This window comes from Alternaria viburni (genome assembly GCF_023758015.1).
Source record: "Alternaria viburni strain BMP 2772 chromosome Unknown scaffold_11, whole genome shotgun sequence".
NCBI lineage: Eukaryota > Fungi > Ascomycota > Dothideomycetes > Pleosporales > Pleosporaceae > Alternaria > Alternaria viburni.
In genome coordinates, this window is record NW_026055780.1 from 895,626 (window position 1) to 917,871 (window position 22,246).

General features: G+C 37.4%; 4 protein-coding genes across 4 annotated transcripts; 3 read left to right on the forward strand and 1 right to left on the reverse strand.

Annotated features, from left to right (window-relative positions):
* Window positions 1-12,604: 12,604 nt before the first annotated feature.
* On the forward strand, window positions 12,605-13,359 carry J4E79_005960 (uncharacterized protein; the record flags this gene model as incomplete). Its single annotated transcript, XM_049354835.1, has 2 exons — window positions 12,605-12,828; window positions 12,876-13,359. 2 exons carry the CDS (start codon window positions 12,605-12,607, stop codon window positions 13,357-13,359), a joined length of 708 nt encoding a protein of 235 aa, XP_049210958.1.
* A 519-nt stretch (window positions 13,360-13,878) lies between these two features.
* On the reverse strand, window positions 13,879-15,030 carry J4E79_005961 (uncharacterized protein; the record flags this gene model as incomplete). Its single annotated transcript, XM_049354836.1, has 1 exon — window positions 13,879-15,030. One exon carries the CDS (start codon window positions 15,028-15,030, stop codon window positions 13,879-13,881), a length of 1,152 nt encoding a protein of 383 aa, XP_049210959.1.
* Window positions 15,031-15,715: 685 nt separating this feature from the next.
* Window positions 15,716-17,259, forward strand: J4E79_005962 (uncharacterized protein; the record flags this gene model as incomplete). Its single annotated transcript, XM_049354837.1, has 2 exons — window positions 15,716-16,021; window positions 16,168-17,259. 2 exons carry the CDS (start codon window positions 15,716-15,718, stop codon window positions 17,257-17,259), a joined length of 1,398 nt encoding a protein of 465 aa, XP_049210960.1.
* A 627-nt stretch (window positions 17,260-17,886) lies between these two features.
* On the forward strand, window positions 17,887-19,176 carry J4E79_005963 (uncharacterized protein; the record flags this gene model as incomplete). The annotated part of the gene is given in 2 exon segments (XM_049354838.1): window positions 17,887-18,514; window positions 18,530-19,176. 2 exon segments carry the CDS (start codon window positions 17,887-17,889, stop codon window positions 19,174-19,176), a joined length of 1,275 nt encoding a protein of 424 aa, XP_049210961.1.
* Window positions 19,177-22,246: the final 3,070 nt, after the last annotated feature.

Consider the following 22,246-nt stretch of genomic DNA (forward strand, 5'->3'; position numbering starts at 1 on the left):
AACTCTACGCTATAAGCTATTCTAGACTAGATTAAGAACCTAGAATACTCTACTAGCCTAAGAGTCTAAGTATCTACTATTATAGCTACTACTATTTATAGTATAATATATCTTCTATAAGTAGGTTAATAGCTAGTTTTTAAAGAAATTATATTCTCTCTATTATAACTCTTTTTGTATATTAAACTAATAGGTAATTTAGATTATACTTCTATCTTTATTAATAAATCTTACACTTATATAAATAAATATAAAATAATTATACTATAAAATTCTACTATTTTTAAACTAGTAGATAGCTTATAAGTTACTAATATTACTTATATAACTAGAGTAAACGTTATATTTAGAAATTATAATAAATAAGTTCTAGCGTATATTACTAGACTTAGTAGAGTCTAAATAATATTAGGCACTCTATAGTTTTAGTAATATAACCTCTAAGTAAATTAGAGAACTATATCTATAATATTTAATTCTAATTACTATCTAAGATAGTACCTATATAATTACTAGCTATATTATATTACTAGTAGTTAATATTATAAATAATCTACTTCTCTACTTTATAAACTTAAGAGAGCGTATTATCTAAAGACGCTACTATCTATTAATATCTTCTTTATTTCTAGCTAGATAGTAGCTATCTTAGTTATATGTAGTAATAAAGTATATATAACTACTATAGAAGAAGTAGAAAGACTTTATAATATAACTAACTAGAAATAAACTAATATATAATATCTATGTATAGCTAGCGCTAAGATACTATCTAAAAACTTTAAAAAGTTTAGAAACTATATAAAGTATCTACTTATAAGTAAAGATAAGATCTTAGCTAAACTTTTAAGTATTTTATATTCTCTATACTATAGCTTTAACTCTTAGAAAGCTAATAAGATTCTACTATAGTATAATAAGCTTAATTACGCTATAGAAATCTAGCTAGACTCTAATACTAAATAACTTTCTTAACTATTATTCTAATACTTATAACTACTATCTTAGAATAAAGTCTACACTATTAAGCTTTATATTAATAATATACTATATAAAGAATATATTAAGAGAAGTACGTCTAAATAGGTAGCTCTTCTACTAGTTATAAAAAAGTCTAGTAGTAGTATAAGAATATATATTAACTACTATAAGCTTAACGTATATACTATTAAAAACTATAATACTTCTTCTTTTATTTATAATATACTTATAAAGCTTTCTAAAGCTTATTACTTCTCTAAAGTTAATATTATTACTATATTTAATAAAATCTATATTTAAAAGAACTATAAATATCTATTTATTTTTATAATACTATATAGGCTATACTATAGAGAAAATTAAGCTAGAAATAATAGATTTAGGTAATTAGAATTGTAATTACTACTCTTATAAAATTAAACAAGAGTAGCGTAATATATATAAGTAAGCGCGTAAAATACTAGTATAAAAGAGAGAAAGTATATAATTAACCTAATAGGTACTTAAACACTTATTATAATATACTCTCTAAGTAGATTATATTATGTATAGATTACTTATTTTTAGCTATACGCTACTTACGTAAGTATTACGTAATTAAGTAGAGCTATACGCGCCTAGGCGTATATAATAATAATAAGACTAGCGCCTACTAATATTTTTAGCTTTAATAATTACTAAAATACTAACTATAAGTACTTTTTAGAAGCTTCTATCTTACTTTAAAGCGTCTACTAGTTACTATACAAAGCTCTAGTAGCTTATAAGATTATCTCTAAAGTACTCTAGATACTTATAGTACTAGTTACTACTTCTAGTAAGTAGTCTAACTATAAGCTAATAGCCTATTAGTCTATAAGCTACTTAATCTATTAGTAAACGCTTACTATAGCTATTTATATAGATTCTTTAGCTAATAAGTAGTAAAAATAAGTTTAATAGCGCCTAGTAGCTGTAGCTACTAGCTAAGCTACCTATATCTACTATAACGCTACTACTACTACTACTACTAAAAAGGCTTCTACTTCTTAGAATAAGAAGAAGTAAGCTTTAGGCGTAGTAGTGCGCAAAAAATAAGAGAAGAAGAAAAAGTAGCCTAGACTCTCTATTAGTGCTCTCTCTCTATTATATTTACTAAAAGTAATACTTTATATTAAGTGCGTCTAAAGCGCGCTTACTAGTTATAGTAAAGAACTTTACTTTAACTAAGTAGGTAAAAAGAATATCTAGTATAAGTAGTATAGTTATAGATACTTATATAACTCTATATAAGTCTTTAAGCTTCTAGACTACTATTTACTTACGCTAACTATTTATAGGCCTAAAATTATAGAGCTAATAGCTCTTAAGTTTATTTACTCTCTTTAGTTTAGAAGTAAGTAGAAATAAAATAAGCTATATATAGCTATTAAGTTTCTTCTAAATAAAGAAAGAGTCTATAAAATTAGTACTCTACTAACGTAGGCTAAGTAGTGTAGAGTAGCTTATAGTTATATAGAAGCTAAAGCTAAAGTAGATAATATAGCTTTAATAGCCTTTAGTAAAGTTAAGAGCTCTAAGTAAGTATTTTCTTTACCTATACCTCTAGTTTTAACTAGTAAGGCTAAGTAGTTAGAGTATATAGTAGCTTAATAAAAGCTTCTTTATACTAGCTATATAGAGAGATAGTAAGCGTCTAGAGAGAAGGTAAGATCTTTTTATCTAGTTATAGAGCGCCTAGAGTAAAGCCTAGTACTACTCTATAAATATATAATTAGACTTACTAACCTTTCTTATACTTATTACTTACTTATAAGCCTTAATTAGTATTCTTATAAGCTATCTATCTTAGGTTTAGCTACTTTTTAAAGGTCTTAAACTTCTACTTAAGTAAGTACTTAGTAAGGCTGTCTACTAATATATTAATAGTAGGCTTATAGAGTACTTTAAAAGAGCTTTTGCTATACTTCTAGTAAAGCTATATATTCTAGATATTAATATAGTAGAGCTTAGTAAAGATCTTTTTATTACTCTCTACTATAAGTCTAATAGTCTACTAATTATTATAAAAGATCTACTAGGCGTCTATAATAAGTAGCTAAAGCTTAGTAAATAAGCGCTTTAAGGCTATAGTCTCTTTAGTAATAGTCTTAAAAGTAAGAAGCTCTATCTTAGTAGTTAAGATTATAATAGTTAACTAGTAAGTAGTCTACTATATAATTAGGCCTCTAAAGAGCGTTATAATATATCTATAAAAGAAGTAGCGCGTTTTAGTATTATCTATAAAGCTTACGTCTCTATAGATCTAGAGCTTCTTATCTAACTTTACCTCTCTACTATATATAATACCTTTATATTATAAGTAGTATAAGTATATAATAAAATACTCTACTACCTTAAAGTAAGCTAGAAAAGAATTAGTTAGAAACTAAAAGAGCTAGAAAACTATATACGCAACGTTAGAGCGTATTATAATAGTAAAGTATAATACTAAGCTAATCTACTCTTAATAGGCCTTAATCTTCTACTTTAAAGCGTTCTCTTAGTACTTTAGAAGCTTACTAGCTAGTAGAGAAGTCTCTAGAAAGTAGCTACTATCTTTAAAACTAAACTTTTTTATAACTTTATTAAGGTAGATATTATAAAGTAGTAAAATAGTACTTATAGAGTAATTACGCATAATACGCATCTTTAAGAACTAGTTTACTACTTCTCTATTATTAATTTTATAGGTCTTCTTAATTCTACTAAGTAGCTTAGTTACCTCTAGGTAGTATAACTTAGTAAATATAAGTAGAATATTATTTACGTAGAAGAGTATAAAGACGCGTTAAGTAGTGTTATAGTATAAATAGAGCTTCTCTTTACTAGCTTATAAGCTAAGCTTTAAAAGAGTATTTAAGAAGTTATTATACTAGAGAAAAGAGCTCTTACGTATACTATAAAAAGCTTTCTTAAGCTTAGCGTAGTAGCTCTTTCTCTAAAAGCTATCTAGAAGCTTATAGTATACTAGCCTATTACTACTAACTTTAGTGTTTAAGAAGGCTACTATAATATTAAGCTACTAAATCTCTATATTAAATTTAGTAGTAATAGCTATTACTAAGTAAAAGAATTACGTAGTAAGCGTAGTAGTATAAGTTAAGTAGAGCGTATTCTTAGCCTATATATCTCTACGCACTATAAGGCGTGCCTTATACTTTATAAAGTAGCTATTCTTATTTACTTTATACGTAAAGACCTACTTAAGTAGTAGAGAGTATTCTTTACTACTTATATACTCTACTTTCTTTTAGGTATTAGCTATAAGTAGTGTATTAATCTTCTAATATACTACTACTTTAAACTTATCTCTATAAAGATAGTTATAGAAGTACTTCTAAAGCGTTAGAAGCGCTAGAAAGTTATTCTAATAGACTTAGCCTTTATTAAGCTTATCTATAATTATAGTAGTAATAATATAATATAGTATTATATACGCGTAGCTTAATAACTAATTAGAAGCGCTATAGTAGATTTCTAAGTTATTAAGCTACTTAGAGTTAAATAGTAAGACGTAGATATCTACACTTCTAAGATTATTATAATTATTATAACTATCTAGATAATACTTACTTCTATATATAGAAGGTCTATAGACCTTTTTTACGTACTTACGCTTAATAGGTAAGTTTTATAGATTAGGTAAAGAGCTATTAAGTACTTTTCTATTCTAAGAGACGTTTATTACTATAGATAATAGAAGTCTATTATCTTAGAAGTTATCTTTCTACGTACCTAATAAGCTTACTAATCTAGTTACTATAGACTAGTACTTACTAGAATTAATACGTTTATTACTAAGCTACTTAGTAATACTTATTATATTAGAAGGCTTTAGTATAGCCTCTAGTAATAGTAGTTTTATAGCGCGTTTAGTAAGCCTTACATATACTCTTTATATCTCTCTAGTCTAGAGATCTACTTACGTAAGACCTAACTCTTCTAAATAAGCTTCTAATAGACTATTAAGTAGCTTATCTATTTAGTTAGGTAGTAGCTTACTATTATCTATATTACCTTACTAAGAAAGTAATAGAAGCTTATTATAAGCTTCTACTACGTTCTTCTACTTATTCTTATAGAGAATATTAACTATAATATAAGTGTTCTTCTTAGAAGGCTTCTACTCTTTACTACTATAAAAGAGCTACTTATTAAATATTACATTACGCGTAGTAAATACTTCTCTTAGTAATAGAATTTATATATAGTATATATTAGAAGCTTAATAGCCTACTAAATAACTAATATATTCTCTAAGTAGTATTTTAAAGCTCTTTAGCTTACGTCTAGCTACTCTATTCTTATTTAAGAAATAGACGTAATATCTATAAACGTATACACTACTCTAATTAGATTATAGATTAGTAGAAGCTCTTCTTATAAGCTTAGGCTAATACTATCTAAAGTATTCTATAAACTACTACTCTAACTTCTTATTAGAAGAGCATAGAGTATAGATATATAAAAGGCTTATATTATAGAGCTAAGTAGTAGTAAGCGCTACCTCTATCTAAAGGTACTTAAGTAGATTAGCCTTCTCTCTTATCTTAATCTATTTAGTAATAATTTCTTATCTAGCTCTTTTAGCTACTCTATTAGGCTTATAAGTATAAGAAGAAGTAGGCTCTAGCGTAATACTATACTTTCTTACCTATACTTTATAGCGTAAGTTACTACGCTATAAATTAGTTAAAGAGTTATTATTAAAGCTAATTCTTATAATAAGTAAGTAATAATAAATTTAGATAAGCGCTTAAAACTTCTTAAGAGCTTTTATTATCTTTTCTATCTTTTTAGAGAAGAGTAGATAAAAGTAGACTTTACTACTATACTTATTCTTAATAAGTAGAATCTACTTCTCTTTTAAGCGCTTTTTAGGTATATTAAAAAGGTTTTATATAATTCTCTAGAAAAGTTAAAAAGCTTACTTCTTTAGCTAATAAGAAATAACTTACTTTATATAAAATAGAGCGTAGAACTTACACTATACGCGCGTAAGCTCTTTAATTCTTACTCTCTAAGTATTATATATAAGTGTCTTAAGCGCCTTAGAGCCTAAGTAACTAGTATAAGTATACTAAAGGTTTTCTAAATTACTACGTAGCTAAGAGACAAAGCTAGGTCTTATTCTAGATATTATATTTATAATAAAAGTGTTATAAATAGTAATTAGCTTATATTCTATAAATATAAAGTTTAGCCTACGCTATAAAGTAGCTACTATAGTACTTCTTACTAGTAACCTAGTATAAAAGGTATTATTAAGACTTAGATACTAAATTCTAGATTAGTTAAGGTAAGCTTCTAAGACTATATTAATATAGAAGTATTCTATAACTATAACACTAGTAAGTGTAAGATTAACACGTTTACTACTTATAAGCTTAATAAAGCTTTTTAGAATGTATATACTATAACTAAAAATAGAAAAAGTCTACGTATCTACCTTAACTATCTTAAGAGTTCTAGCTAGTTTAAAGTTTAATAATAAAAAGAAGTAGTTAACTAAGTAGATAGCTACTCTATTATTAAGAATAGTACTAGCTAAGAAAAAGTAAGCGTTATAGTCTATAGTAGAGTAAACATCTAGCGTTAGCTAAAGTATACCTAGATTAAAAAGTGTAGTAACTACGCTTCTAGAGTACCTATTATTATTATATAAGCTTTCTAAGAAGCTTAGAATAGAGTATCTCTTACTAATAAGCTTTGTACGCGCCTTTCTAAAGTGCTTTATATCTAAGCATTTAATAATAGCTTTTTTAACTTCTTATAAGAGCTATTAGAAGCGCTTTTACTTAGCTCTAATAGTAGTAAGTACGTTATAGTACTTTTTAATAGACTAGTAGTAGGTCTAAGATTCTAAAGTAGCGCAAGAGTAGATAGTAGGCTTAGTTTAGTTTAGTAACTTAGACTTAGCGCTAGCCTTATTAGTAGATAGAGCTTCTCTAATAGAGGTAAAGATTCTATATAACTTAGAGTAGACTACCTAATACTATATAAGTACTAAAAAGAAGATTCTAAGCTAAGAAAGTATAAAGATTTTTATACTAAGCGCCTAAGTAGTAATTATATTACGCTTTATCTAAATTATCTAGTCTATAGCTATTCTAGATATTAGTGCGTTAAGAAAGTTATAGATAGTAAGTATACTATCTACTTTAGAAAGCTTATAAGCCTTTACGCGCATATATAGCGCGTTCTACTTATAGTACTACTACTCTAGGTTAGTTTTTACTAGCTTAGCCTTACCTAAGTAAGTATAGTAGTTCTTTCTAACTTACTTCTTAGTTATATTATTATAAGGCTATAGTTATATCTTAAGTAACTTTATAATTACGTAAAGAGACTAGTCTTAGCTCTTAGCTAGCTTAATCTATACTAGAAGTAGTAGAAGTAGATTAATAGTTATATTAACCTACCTCTTAAGCTTTCTAAGCCTACTTTAGATACTTACTAAAAGAGTAGACTTAAGCTTTTATACTACTAGTTTCTTATTCTAGAGCGCCTTTTTATTACGCTTACTAGTTTCTCTCTTTAAATAGATAAAATAATTAAAAGCTTTAAAAAGGCTATTTCTAAGAGAGAGTATTACTAAGTTAATCTTTTTCTATACTTCTAGAGAGCGCGCGTTAAATTTAAGCTACGTAAACTACTTAGGCTAAGTAGAGTGTTTCTTAAGAATTACGCTACTTATTAAAATAAGCGTTAAGCTTACTAAAAGACTATAGTTACTTATAGCTACTTATAGAGAAGGTAGTAAGTAGTGTATATATTACTAACGTACTTAGAGATATTAGAGAGAAGTACTACTATAGGCGTAGGTAGTTAATATAGAGGTACTATAGTAGGTATATATAGTTAATGCGTAGAGAGCTAGTAATAGCTAGTTACCTTACTTATTATAAGAAGAGAGGTTAAATAAAGATTAGAGAAGTATCTAAATATATTATTTATAGTGTTATTATTACGTAAAGAGAATAAAACCTATACTTTAAAGCGCTAGGCTTATAACTATAAAGAAAATTAAGCTAGAAATAATAGATTTAAGTAATTAGAATTGTAATTACTACTCTTATAAGATTAGACAAGAGTAGTGTAATATATATAGGTAAGCGCGTAAAATACTAGTACAAAAGAGAGAAAGTATATAATTAACCTAATAGGTACTTAAACACCTGTTGTAATATATACTAATATACTATTATACTATTTAGTATATATAATAGCTTAGAAACCTTTTAGATATATATTAATAATGTTCTATATAAATACTTAGATAAATTCTATATAGTATACCTAGATAATATTATTATATTTAGTAAGACTAAAAAGGCTTATAATAACTACTTCTTATATATTATTATATACTTTATAGACACTAGTCTTTTTATAAATATTCTTAAGTCTAAATTTCTATAGTAGAAAGTTAAGTTTTTTAGCTTAATTATTACTACTAATAGTATTAAGATAGACTTTAAAAAAGTTACTACTATTTAGAGCTAGTAACTTTCTAAAATACTAAAAAATATCTAAGCCTTTCTTAGCTTTACTAACTTCTACTATAAGTTTATATATAGCTTCTCTAATATTATAAAACTACTTACTTATCTTACTTATAAAGATTCTACGCTTTTCTAAATAACTCTAGATATAGCCTATACTTTTAATAAGCTAAAAGTTATATTTTATAGTAATATTATACTAGTCTACTTTAACTCTAACTTAAAAAGTATTCTAGAGACTAATACTTCTAACTATATCTACATAGTAGTACTCTTATAGATCTAGCTAGATAATACTATATACTCTATTACTTATCTATTAAAGAAGATAATACTTATAGAGTATAACTATAAAATATATAATAAAAAGCTTTTAGCTATTATATAGACTTTTAAAGAGTAGCGTTCTAAGTTAGTAGATACTACTAATACTATTAAAGTTCTAACTAATTATTATAGTTTAGAGTACTTCTACTCTAAATATTACTTTAACTATTAATAAGCTTACTAGGCTAAGTTTCTAAAAGAATTTAATTTTAAAGTAAAGTATTGCTTAGGTAAGTAAAGTACTAAGCCTAATAGTTTTACTAGATAAACTAAAGACCTACTAGAATATATTACTAATAATTATATCTAGTATTAGTATTAGACTATTTTTAGTAACTACTAATAGAATAGAGGTAGCTACGCTACTATCTATCTTACTAGCCTATACTTAAAGAAATCTAAGTATAATTTACTATCTCTTCTTACCTTCTTATATAAGACTAAGAAGAGTAGTTTCTTTTTAGGCTATACTACTATAAAGCTAGCTTATATATCTCTCTAAAGATAATATAATCTCTATAATAACCTAAATAATATAGATACTATATCTATATAGAATATTCTTAACTACTTATATCTATATAATATTTATCTAATAGCTATACGTAATACTCTTAATAATAGTAATTATTATATTCTCTATTATCTTATTATTAAAAGAGTCTATCTAGAACTAAGTAAATTAGAAAGTAGTAATAATAGTAAGCTCTTTCTCTATAATAATTATCTTTTAGTTCTATTTAGTAAGAAGCTTTAAATCTAAGTAATTAAGAACATATATAATTTATTACTAGAAGGTTATAGTAGTTATACTACTATCTATTAGTAAGTAAGTTAGTAGTATTACTAGTAAGGTATAATAGATATAATTACTAGATTTACTAATAACTATATAGTCTACTATAAGTCTAAAGTTAACTATTACGCTAAGTATAGACTTTTATATCTACTTCTAGTTCTAGAAAAGTACTAAAAGAATATTTTAATAGACTTTATTACGCCTTTACTACTTTTTATATAGTATAGCTATACTTATTACTATATTATAGTAGTTATAGATAAGCTATCTAAGAAGAAAAAGTTTATTACTATAAAGAATATAAAAGTTCTCTTTATTATTAATAAGTTCTTAAAGTATATCTAGAAAGAAAAAGAATACTCTAAGATACTAGTCTCTAACTATAGATAGTAATTTACTTTTTATTTTTAGCGCTACTTATATAATTACGTTAGAGCTTATCTAAAGCTTAGTATAGCTTACTACTTAGAGACTAATAGTTAGATAGAGAATACTAATATAGATCTAAAGTAGTACCTATACTTTTATATTAATTATTTCTAGAATAATTAAGCTTACTTTCTACTATTAGTAGAGTTTAAAGCTAATTTAGCTATTAGCTTAGTAACTAGAGTTTCTCTATTCTAGGCTATAAAGAGATATTAACTTTACTTAGGTCTTAAGCTATCTTATACTCTAAATACTAATACTCTACTTATTACTACTTAATAGTGCGCTACTAACACTTTTATAAGTTATATTAATATAACCTACTACTATCTACGTAATAAAATTATATAGTTCTAGAATAAAATAAAGAAATTTATAAACGTTTACTAATATTCTACTTTTAGATTTAATATTAGTAACTAAGTTCTACTAAACGTAAAGTATATTTATACTAAGTAACTAGTAAAGTCTTTAGACTATAAGAATATAGGCCTATATTAAATTACTTATATTATTAACTATATAGCTTATAAGTTAGATCTTCTAGAGAGCCTAAAAGGTTTCTTCTCTATATTTTATTTATAGCTATTATAGCTATATAAGAATAATACGCTCTTTAAATAACTCTAAGTAGTAAATTATATCTTTTTAGAAGTTTATCTTACTAATAATAGTAAAGAGTATACTATTACTTAAGTTCTTAACTTATACTTATATAATATAATAAATAATTTCTATATAAGCTATTATAGTTATTTATAGTATAAAGTTAAGTAGATAAGTAATAATTAGTTAATATATTAGTAGCTATACTTTAATCTCTATAGTAGTAAGAAATCTATTTAGAATTTCTATAATTATAATTTTAATAAGCTAGAATCTTATAATATATTTTATATATATAATAACTATAAAAAGCTTATAGTTATCTTACTCTATCTATTAGACTTTATATACTTAGAAAGAACTAGCTAGTTATTTATAAATTTACTTAACTATATTATATATATTTATTAAGGTAATTATAATATATATCTTTACCTAACTTTAACCTCTATAGATATTCTTAGCTCTAAGGTAATATTATATTACTCTACTTAAAACTATATATTCTTACTTATTATAGTATTCTCTATATAGATACTCTAGCTTATTAAAGGTTATATACCTTTTTATTACTATCTCTAGTTATGTATACTTCTACTCTTATTACTATATTCTTCTTCTACGCGCTACGCTACTTAGGCTATAACTACGCTATCTATATTATTATTACCTACTTATAATTTCTTTTCTATTCTAGACACTTAGTTAGAACTTTAAGCGTTCTAGCTAGAAGCTATATAATAGTTTAGTTTCTAGGTATTAGATCTATAATAGGCTAATAACTCTATATATATATAATTACTTTTAAGTACTTCTTTTAAGTCTTACTATAATAATATTATAATTTAATATAATATTATTATTTAATCTTTATATAACTCTTATATTTAGAGATAGTAGCGCTAAAGCTTTAAGCTTTAGCTTAACGCTATATCTTTAAGAGTAAATAAAAGATTTAGTTATATATTCTTTAGAGTACTAGTAATAGTTCTTACTTTTTTAGAATTAGTAGCTCTTTAAGCTATAAGTATTACTACTTAAGATTTAAATTTCTACTTAATAATACTTATAATATAATTTAGCTAATAAAGTAAAAGCTTTTATATAAATTTTAATAAATAAATACTAATTATATTATAAAAGACTAAAAGATAGTAGCTTAGTTAAAAGATAAGAAAAAAGCTCTTACTAGGCTTATTAATAATCTTCTTAAGAAAGATTATATTCTTAATAGTAATAATTCTAAGTTTATACTAGGTACGTCTAATTACTCTCTACTAATTTCTTATATTTAGCTACCTACTAGCATAAATCTACAAATCTAATGCATTTCTTATTCTGTTTCTCTAGACTGCAGCATGTTACATTCACCTCCCCTGCACCTGCCCGATGCGGACTCGGCCTAGTCTCGGCCAAGCACTAATGGCTCGGACGCGATCAGCCACGCGCTTTCTCCTTATTCGCCGGCATGCAACCGTCGTGGTTCCCAATCTAGTCGATCGACATCCTGCCTTGCCTTTCACGCATGTTTGCTCCGGGCGTAGAATATGCAACGTCTGAATCGTCCCGTGCCGGACGCCGATGCGCTGCAGGTACCCCAGCGACAACGTCGGAAACGTTGTTATGCGTCCAAGGGAGCTGGATAAACGGCCAATTGGTGGTGGTATATCAAGGCATGTGCGCTGTTTGTGTGCTCTCCACGGTTCTGCTCGTATCGCGCTTTTGCTAGTCTCTATCGTGAACTTCCCCATTGGGATTGAGAGAGACTTGAGGACTCAGTGAGCACGATATCGGGAAGAGCCGTACGATACTGAACACGCCGAAGACTTCGTATAAAACCACCGCAGCCACCAGCTTTTGAGAATCAAGACATTGTCACTCGCTTGACACACCTCGCCGTTCATTCTTACTTCATTCGCTTCCAGCAAAAGTCAAGATGTTCAACATTGCCATTCAACTCCTCGCAGCCGCGAGCGTCGTCCTCGCCTCCCCCGTCAACCTCCAAAGCCGTGCTGTCATCGCCCATGATGCCGTCGTTGGCTTCCCTCAGACCGTCCCATCTGGCATCGTAGGGCAGCTCATGCTGAAATACAAGCCCTACCTCAAGGTCGAGAACGGCTGTGTCCCTTTCCCTGCCGTCAACGCCGCTGGTGACACAGGGTAAGTCAACCCTAATTTAGAAAGTGAATTCTTCTAACACCCTCCAGCGGCGGCCTCCAACCCACTGGCGCCTCAAACAGCGGGTGCAGTTCCTCCCCCGGCCAAGTTTACGCCCGCGCCACCACCCACAACGGCGCCTACGCCATTATGTATTCCTGGTACATGCCCAAAGACAGTCCCGGTCCCGGTCTCGGCCACCGCCACGACTGGGAAAACATCGTCGTCTGGCTGTCCGCCCAGTCCACCACCGCTACTATCCGTGGCATCGCCATATCTGCCCACGGCGACTACGACAAGGTTACCAACCCTAGTCTTACTGGTACCAGGCCCAGGATTGGGTATAGGTCTATTTTCCCGGTTAACCATCAGTTGATTGAGACTACGACACAGGGTGGAGAGCAGCCGCTTATTGCGTGGGACAGCATGACGGCGGCGGCGAGGAGTGCGATTGAGAACACGGATTTCGGTAGTGCGACGCCGTCTTTCCGTGACAGCAACTTTGGAAACTACCTCGACGAGGCTTTCATTTGAGGGGTGGTGTAGATAGCAGTACACAACATAGCAATTCATCATGACATTTGCTCAGTTGAAACCACCACATGCCTTTTTCACCAATGTAGTGCTTGATTATAAAACTATCATTCATCTCATCAACCGTCTGCCACTAGCCCCCACCTCATACAAGAAAAAAGCTGAACAGGTCTAGAGCCTACATCGACGCTAGTTCACCTATCTAGTATGTTTACATGTTGATGTAGGCTGCAGGCCTGTTCGGTTTTTTCTCGATTGACGTGCCCCCTTCAACGTTGCAGCCTCCGTATCGGTTCACCTTCCAGAAACCAAGCGAGCTTATCTTCAACCAAGTCAAAACAATTGCCGAAGTCCAGATGCCATTACAAACTATTTCCATTCGTATAAACAGTCTCTATCGACCGCTACTAGAACTAAAGTCACGCCGAGCCCCACAGCATAGAATATGGAGGGTATACGGGCCGAACACAAGCGCCATCCGTATCAGCAAGCCACACGCATGAACCACCGCCTCACGGCTCAAGCCGAGTATCCAGGAGGAGGACCCGCCGGCGCTGTATACTCCGGCGGCGGAGCCTCACCAGCAGACGGTGCAAAACCTCCCGTACCCACATTCTGCTGCTGTCCGCCCAGCACCCTCCTAAACGCCTCTTCACGCGCCTGCTGCAGTTGTAACCGCGCATGTTGTAGCTTCGCCTTTGCCTGATCGACCTCGCCCTGTAGCCCCTTCTCCTGCGCCTCACGCTGTCGGATAATCTCCCCGCACTTATTCCCCGCACGGTCGACCTGCGCAATAGACTGCTTGACCTGATCGTGCATTTGCATATCGGAGAAGATGTTATCGAATACGACGTCGCTCCATATACTACCCATAGCGATGTTGAGTTGACCCAGCCCCGGTATCTCAGGCGCAACCTGCTTCACCTGCTGTTGTAGCATGCGCACCTGTTGGATGGAGCTCTCGGCGCGCTCGAGATAATTCCGCTTCTGCATGCTGGCCATCGTGCCGCCGCCAAACATGTCATATTGCGACATGCCGTATGCGCCGTCGAGGTGTTCGCGGGCGGCAGACAGCTTGACAGACGTCTGCCCGAGGAGGAAGAGGATATGGCGCTCTCGCTCGAGGCGCTGGGTCAGGTCTTGGACGTGCGCGTGTGCGGCGTTGCAGGCATCTTCTTTACGGTCTTCGTCGGGGAATTCGGGCGTATGGCCTGCGAAGATGGAGTTGTAGAGCGCGTCGAGGTCGGCTTGCAGCGCAGTGTGGCGTTGGGCTTGCGATGCGATTTCGTTCTTGCGCGTCTCGGCTTCGGCGCGGAGTTGTTTCGCGTAGGCGAGTTCGTCTTCGGCGCTCTTTTGCTCTTGGATCGCATCGAAGTACTCTTTCTCTTCTTTGGCGGCTTTCTCGGCGAACTTCTCCTTCTTTCCGCTGGCCTTGTGGGCGAAGCGGCGGAAGTGCGAGTCGCGGTACTTTTCGTGGTCTTTCAGCTCGCTGGCTGTCTTCTGCTTAAGGTCGTTGACGCGCTTCCTGATGTTGTTGATTTGCGCGTCGAGATCAGCGATGTAGGCGTTCTGCTGCTTGAGCTGTGAGGGCGCCGAATCTGTGTCCTCGAGGCCACGAAGGAGCTCCTCGTTCCTCTGCGCTGCCTGCTGGATCTTGTTGTGGATTGACATCGTGAAAAGTTACTACACTGGTAGTTTGTGAGTTGTGATGCGAATGCGATCGGAGGTAGCCTGATGCTATATATCTAGGAAGCAGCGAAGCACAGCCTACCTAATCGACTCCTTACGGCAAGAGATCATGGTGGTACTGCTTGGCAGTCGGCCTGACGGCACGAATATATGGCCTTGTCTTAGGTTATTGGGCGCCTGATTATGAACCAAACTTGTGTCCTCACGGTGGCTGGTGGTGTTGAAGCGGGGCAGATTCCAGACGTCATAAGGAGCAAGGCTGAGCTACCGTCCAATGCGGTCTAGTCGCATGTGGCGCAGGCCGCTGAGCCTCAATGCACTAAGGCGGCGTGGCAACGGCTATCTCGCATGTTGGATATCATGCTGGAATCCGGGGTGAACGATGATACAGTTGCAAACAGCAGCGTCTTCGTACAAGAGATGGTGAGGGGTATCTTCAGGTGGAGACGCACGGATGGCAAGAATAGCCGGCTTTCCTCCAGACGGAAGGAGGTGCCTAAGGACACCGCACCGTTGCTCAAAGCCCCACCTCGGACGCCGTGGCACAACTTCGGGTGTTTGGTGTAGCATCGGATAACCTCAAAAGCTCAACAGCGTCAAAGGAAAGCGTCCTCTTGACCTTTTGCATATCCATTGATTCTTGGCACGCCAACAACCCGGCTCCAACATGGCTACCGAAAAACTACAGACGTACTCGCAGAAGCCCCGCGTATTCATCTTGTCCGACATCTCGAATGAACCGGATGATGCCGAGTCGCTGTGTCGATACCTGTTGTATTCCAATGAATTCGAGACGGAGGGACTCGTAGCTTGCACAAGCACCTGGATGAAGAACAAAGTGCACCCGGAAGACATGGGGAAGATTATCAACGCATATGCCGATGCTGTCGACAACTTGAACAAGCATGTGCACCCGAACTGGCAGTATCCAACGGCACAACATATGCGTGGGTTGATTCGCAAGGGCGCCGAGGTAAGCTTCATTGGCTAGACGCAGCACGTCACGTGGGTAGCGCTGATGGTATCTAGACTTACGGAATGTCAGCCGTTGGCACAGACACTCCACTGTCTCCAGGCGGACAGCTGCTATACGATCGAATTGTCGCACCATCCACCCAGCCATTGTGGATTCTTTGCTGGGGCGGAACAAACACACTCGCCTCGGCACTGCTCAAAGTAGACGACGACTTCGAACCTGAAGACTCCAAGCGCTTACTCTCACGTCTACGCGTCTATGCCATTTCCGATCAAGATGATACGGGTGCGTGGATTCGCAACAACTTCCCCGATGTATTTTACATTGCTTCCATCCACGGCTGGAATCAATATGGTTTGGCAGCATGGACCGGCATTTCCGGCGACAAGTACTACGGCTTCGATGAAGGTGGGCCAAATTTCACCAAGATGGAGAAGAGTTGGATCAAGGAGAACATCCAAATCGGGCCACTCGGAAAGGCGTACCCTGACTATCTCTACATCCCGGAAGGAGATACCCCGACATTCCTCTACCTCATCCAAAATGGTCTGGGCGTACCTGACTGCCCCAACTACGGGTCTTGGGGTGGCCGATACGGACGGACTGATATCAGCACCGAAGGCCTCAATAGCAATCACTACAGTGATGTAGTGGATCGAGTCAAAGTTGGCGACAGGACGTACACATCCAATCATGCGACCATCTGGCGCTGGCGCGACGCTTTCCAAAACGACTTTGCCGCGCGCATCAAGTGGAGCATGGAGCCTGATTTCGCAAAAGCAAACCACCACCCAGTCATCAATATCAGCGGTTTCAAAGGCTTAGCGCCTGTCCAAATCACCGCTGAGGCTGGATCAAAAGTCACCCTCGACGCGTCCGCTACATACGACCCGGATGGCGGAAAACTCGCATTTAAGTGGTGGCATTATCGGGAACCCACAGCGACGCAATGGTTGGTTTACAGCGAGGTTGCGCAACTTGTGATCAAGAAGCTGGACGATGAGGGCAGGAAGGTCGAGGTCAGGCTTCCACCTCCGGAAAAATGCGCGGTCGATTTTTTGAGCAAGAAGCCGGTTGCTCAAGGTCAATTACTTCATCTGATACTTGAGGTCACGGATGATGGCACCCCGGCTCTGACAAGCTACCGGAGAGTGCTGATTCAGGCGACAAACAAGGAGTTGAAGGGAGGTGCAAAGAGTACTGGTTCTATTGGCGACGCGATGAAGAAAGCGTAGCATTTCTCGCAGGAGTAAAATAGTGGTATGCTTGATCGACTCGATCATGGCCAATCAAAAAGTACATCTTTCTTGGTGGCGACACTCGTGAGGTTGAGTTTTGGGCGACTAATTCGACATTCGGGTGACATGTGCGACACCGCAGCACGCGTCAAACTACTGAAGGCTGAACCAACAGCGTGGGTGTGTGAGTCGCTGTAAAAATCGCGGCGCGTTCATAGCGTACTGCAGACAGGAATTTGGTAGATGAAAGACCCTGGCGCCGGGCCGCTGACGTCATGACACACTGGCGCAGCGACTTACAACCACCAGTGACAGCCATCGGTCTTGTTACTGAAGGGTCGCGCCGAACGTAGAAGGGATAACCCTACATGCTGTAGCAACTACGTCTCGCGTTCCTGTGGTCAAAACAGGTTGTCGGCTGGCCACACACGTGTAACCACGGCGATCTCGTCGATCGTGCATGACGTAGCGTATTTGCACTTGAGCTGTCATACTAGCGTTGACCCGTCAAACCAGCCTCCTGTCTAGACTTGCAATAACATTGACTGATTGCGTCAGGAGGAAATACCACCAAAACAAACACAACAAAATCGAACCGAAGCCAGTCGATTTAACGAACCAAACATGGGAGAAGTTCACGTTGGTGGCGGACAATGCAACGTCCCCGAACATGAGATCAAGCAGAATGCAGGCGTGTCGGCGCAAATGGCGCTCCAGGCGGGACAAAAGGCGTGGGAGTTGAGGCAAGCTGCGCATGGAGCGGGCGACGCGAAAGCAAGAGAAGAAATTCTAGCGAAGGCGATTAATAAAGAAATTGAAGCAGAGTCATTCGGAAAGGCGGCAAAATATACACAGTCTGGTGCTTTCCAAGGTCTCGCCGCTGGTGCCGGATTGGGAGTGCAGCCAGGTGTCACCATTGGAAAGCTGACCGGCGCGCTCGTTGGCGGCACAGTATCCACAGTGACTGGGCTGCTGGGAGGAGGTATTGGATCGGTTTACGGTGCCATGAACGGCCCAATGTGGGATCTTGGACAGATGGCAAGTCAGGGTGTTCAGGGTGTTGTTGGCGACTTCCTACCAGATGTCAAGTCGACGCCATCGCAAAAGAAGGCCCTGGAGAAGATGGTTATGCAAACCAAGGACACGCAAGCACCGTCTAAAGAAGAGCTGGAACAGATGAAGAATGATGCGCCGGATATGATGCCGCAGACTTGGTCGCAGTCCGCAAAAGACATGACTGCGTGGAGACCGAGTATGCCGTCAGCAGTCAAGACCGCGGGGGCTGGAATTGCGGGAGTTGGAGCTGCGATGAACCCTTGGGGAGTTGGAGGTCAGCAGCAAGCTCAACAGCAAGGCTCATCACAGCCCAAGCAACAACCTCAGAAGCAAGCCCAACAAGCTCCAAGTCAACCCAAACAGCAGTCAAAGCCCCAGCCTCAGAAGACCTCTCAACCGAAGCCATCGCAGCCGAAGACAAATGGCACACAACCTCCAAAGCAAGAAAAGTCTCAATCCAACGACTCCTCCAAAGAACCACCCAAACCCCGATCCCAACGCCCACCAACAACCCGCGGCCCCGCAAACCCCCAATCCTCAACCCAATCCACCCCGCCCTCCCAACAAAAGCAGACACCAAACACACAACAAACATCGACCAAGTCCTCGTCACAGAAATCACCATCCACGGCGAACAAGTCTGCGAACGGGTCTGCTCAGCCGAAAAGGGTGTCGTTCAGTGATAATAAAGAGAATAACGCGCCGACTGCTGCGGAGAAACCAAAGAGGAAACCGAGGAAATTGGGGCAGCAGGGTGGTGGTAATGGGGGTAGTGGTGGAGGTGGTGCTGGGAATGGGGGTGCGGCGAAGAAGGCGCCGAGGAAGTTGGAGTCTAGGAAACCTGCTGCGGCTGCGTAGATGATGGATGTTGTGGAGGACGAGAGAAAGTAGCAGGCTGGCGGAGACATTGATGTATTGAAGGGCGTTTGAGGAGCAGAAGGGGTGATGTAGTCATAATACTTGGTTCGTATGTAGGTGTTTTGCATGCGTTTTCGGCGGATAGCGTAGCGATAGAATGGTTTTAGCGTGACACATGCATATTCACGAACAGTTCCATGCATGTGCAAGGCTCGCAGATTGGAGCGTATTGTCAGAAATACTGTGAGGTCATTGCTGTCTCCTGATGTCCGCCAGAGCATGGGCAAAATCACGTGGACGACCTAGTGTGTACTTTGGCGTAATGTGCAAGATAGATTTGAGGCTAGAATTATACATTGCTTTAGAAACTGACTACTTAACATGATTTGATGATATGTATTCTGCAAAGCTCTCTTGAAACGAGCATCCTTCAAGCGTACAAGCAGCCCTCGACCGGCTTCTGAACTGCTTTGTCGCTGAAAGAACAATGCCCAACTTGATCTTTGGTACCCTCGATTGTGACACCCCACTTCAATGGACGCTCGACAATATAATCTAGGTCTCCAGCCCTCCTACCATCCCTGTGCTTTACGTGACACGCCGCACTGATAACCGCACTGTTCGTGCCTCTGAGTGGCATGCCCGTCGGGAATCTGCAAAGACCGGCGATAGCCAGACAGACCACGACCATGAGACAACCCATAACAATTGCCGCGATGAGCGCTGAGTCTGAGAATCCTAGACTAGTCACCGAACAATTTTCACATGACAAATCTAGGCCCGGAAATGTCGTCACCAGTACACCATCTTTGTAGACAGCAATCCGTACCATAAACAGTGTTTGAGAGATGAACCAGTGCAGCAAAATGCTGGAGATAATGAGGGGTAGGCTGTACCTGAAGGGCAGGGAGAGGAAGTATGTAGAGCGTTGAGTAGACGTGGGTTCGGAAACGCGGAGTGCGGCTCGCTTGTATGCGTATCTTGCCCATTCGCGGTTCGCTAGCATCGCTGTGAAGACGCCGTTGTAGCTGTAATACAGCAACGATGCGATGGCTTGGGGCGTGTTGGCGAGAAGAACGTAGGGCATCACAGATTTGACACCGGGATATGGATCAAGGATGAATCCTAATGCCGCCACGAGTTAGCTCTCTGCATCAGGAGACAACAGGTTGATGTAGTAAGTTCTGAGTATCTCTTCTGAGGTGGACTAACCAGAATCGACGTTCCCGAAGCCATTCCACCGGCAGATTTCCCAAACACCGTCGTCATTCTTGCAATTCTTGGAGCGACTGCCAGCGAGGCTGTACATGTATATGGCGGAAGCGATTGCCGATGAGTATCTGCAGTGTGTCAGGTATGATGTTCCATAAAAGCTTGATATGAGCGTGATCTTACGAAGCGACCAAAAAGAGCCAGCGCTTGCCGCTGATGGCGCTATACCAACGGACGTGTCTGTCGGGTTGATATCGCTGGATTTGTTGCGCTTCCGATATCTTCCACGTTTGATTTATGTTGCGATTATTCATCAAGCAGCACCTTTTGGTTGTAGTGTCTGGTATTCGGATGAATGTGTCGATAGCGTCGCCCACTGTGACGATGGTTTCGTAATTCATCCACTTAAGCACCACGAACATGAGCACCAAGTGCAACACATTGCACGCAATGACAATATAAATAATGCTCTGACTGAGCTGTACTTGGCACCGCTCAGGTGAGATCTCACTCAGGCAATCTGTGGGACATGGTTGAGATTAATAAGATGAAACGCATGCTCGGATACATAGATAAACTTACACGAGACCTCGCTAACAAAGCTGTTATCAAATGTGAGCATTCCAGGGCTCATATAGAAATCTACGAGCGAGCCGGTGTCGTTGGAATCGCTTGATGAGTCCATCGGTATAATAGCGAAGCCATTGCCGACCTTTAACAAGGTCGTCTGGTACCGGTGAAAGCACTCGGTAGCAGAGATATTCTCAAAGCGAGACGCATTCAAATGTTGCTCGCCCAGAAGTGTGTCCTGTAAGGCTTGAAAGTGGGAACTGTATCTCTGGTTTCCGCCCTCGAGCTTCCACCCTCCCCTCGTAATGAGGAAAGCTTCGTGTGCAAACACAAAGTCGATGTCGTTCGTTGCGGTTGTCTGGAATATAACCGAGTTGTACCTTTCTTCATTTAGCAAGTCTACTCTGCAAATCTAAAGCGGCACTAGGGGGAGCTAGGATTCGTGACGCACTCTGCAGTATACATACCTTCAAATGTTAACAACTATGCGATTTCTAAGACGATGTAGACTCTCGCTGTAAACCATTTTTTCGTAGAATGCGACACGATTCCTAGCCGCCTATTATGGCGGAATGTACTCACAGGAAATGCAGAGGTATGCTACTTATAGCAAGCGATAACCAGACAACCTGCCTTCTCTTACTGATATTTGGTAGGTTTCTCAGGCTCAAGACTCCTACATTCAGGAACTTGCCCATTCCATGGGCTTCGTCAATTTCGTCTCTCGTAGGTGCCCCAAGTTGTTGTAAACAATAACTTGACGCACTCAACAAGGAACTGCTCAGTATATTAATGAGTAGTTGTAGACCTGTTGTCAGACGAGACGCAAAGACGCATTGACCTGTATAGATCGTAGCGATTCCGTCCTGTGGCTTACCGGCCGCAGCAGCTACTATGGCGCATACGATGTTGAAAAGGAGGACCAGTGATGAGCCAACAATGGCAAGAACGAACCCACCACGCCAGCCGCTGAATCTGGCACGTCGCTTGTAGGATAACGAAAGTCTGAAAGTAAGGGAAGATAAGAGAGTATTCGGAGAGTAGTACATCTTATATTTTGACACTACCTCATGTTGGGCGATTGGATGGACGTAGGCCATTATGTATCTATTGCTTGACTCGCGTATGCATGCATCGCCGCCAACGCAGCCCTTATGGACCAAATATGGAACAAGTCGAAGGAAGATCGTACATTTGGAAGTAAGCGTTTGCTGCATTGAGAAACCTAATTAATACGCACGAATCCTTTGTGGGGGCCAAGCATGGGGCTGCTCATCGAAGCCATATG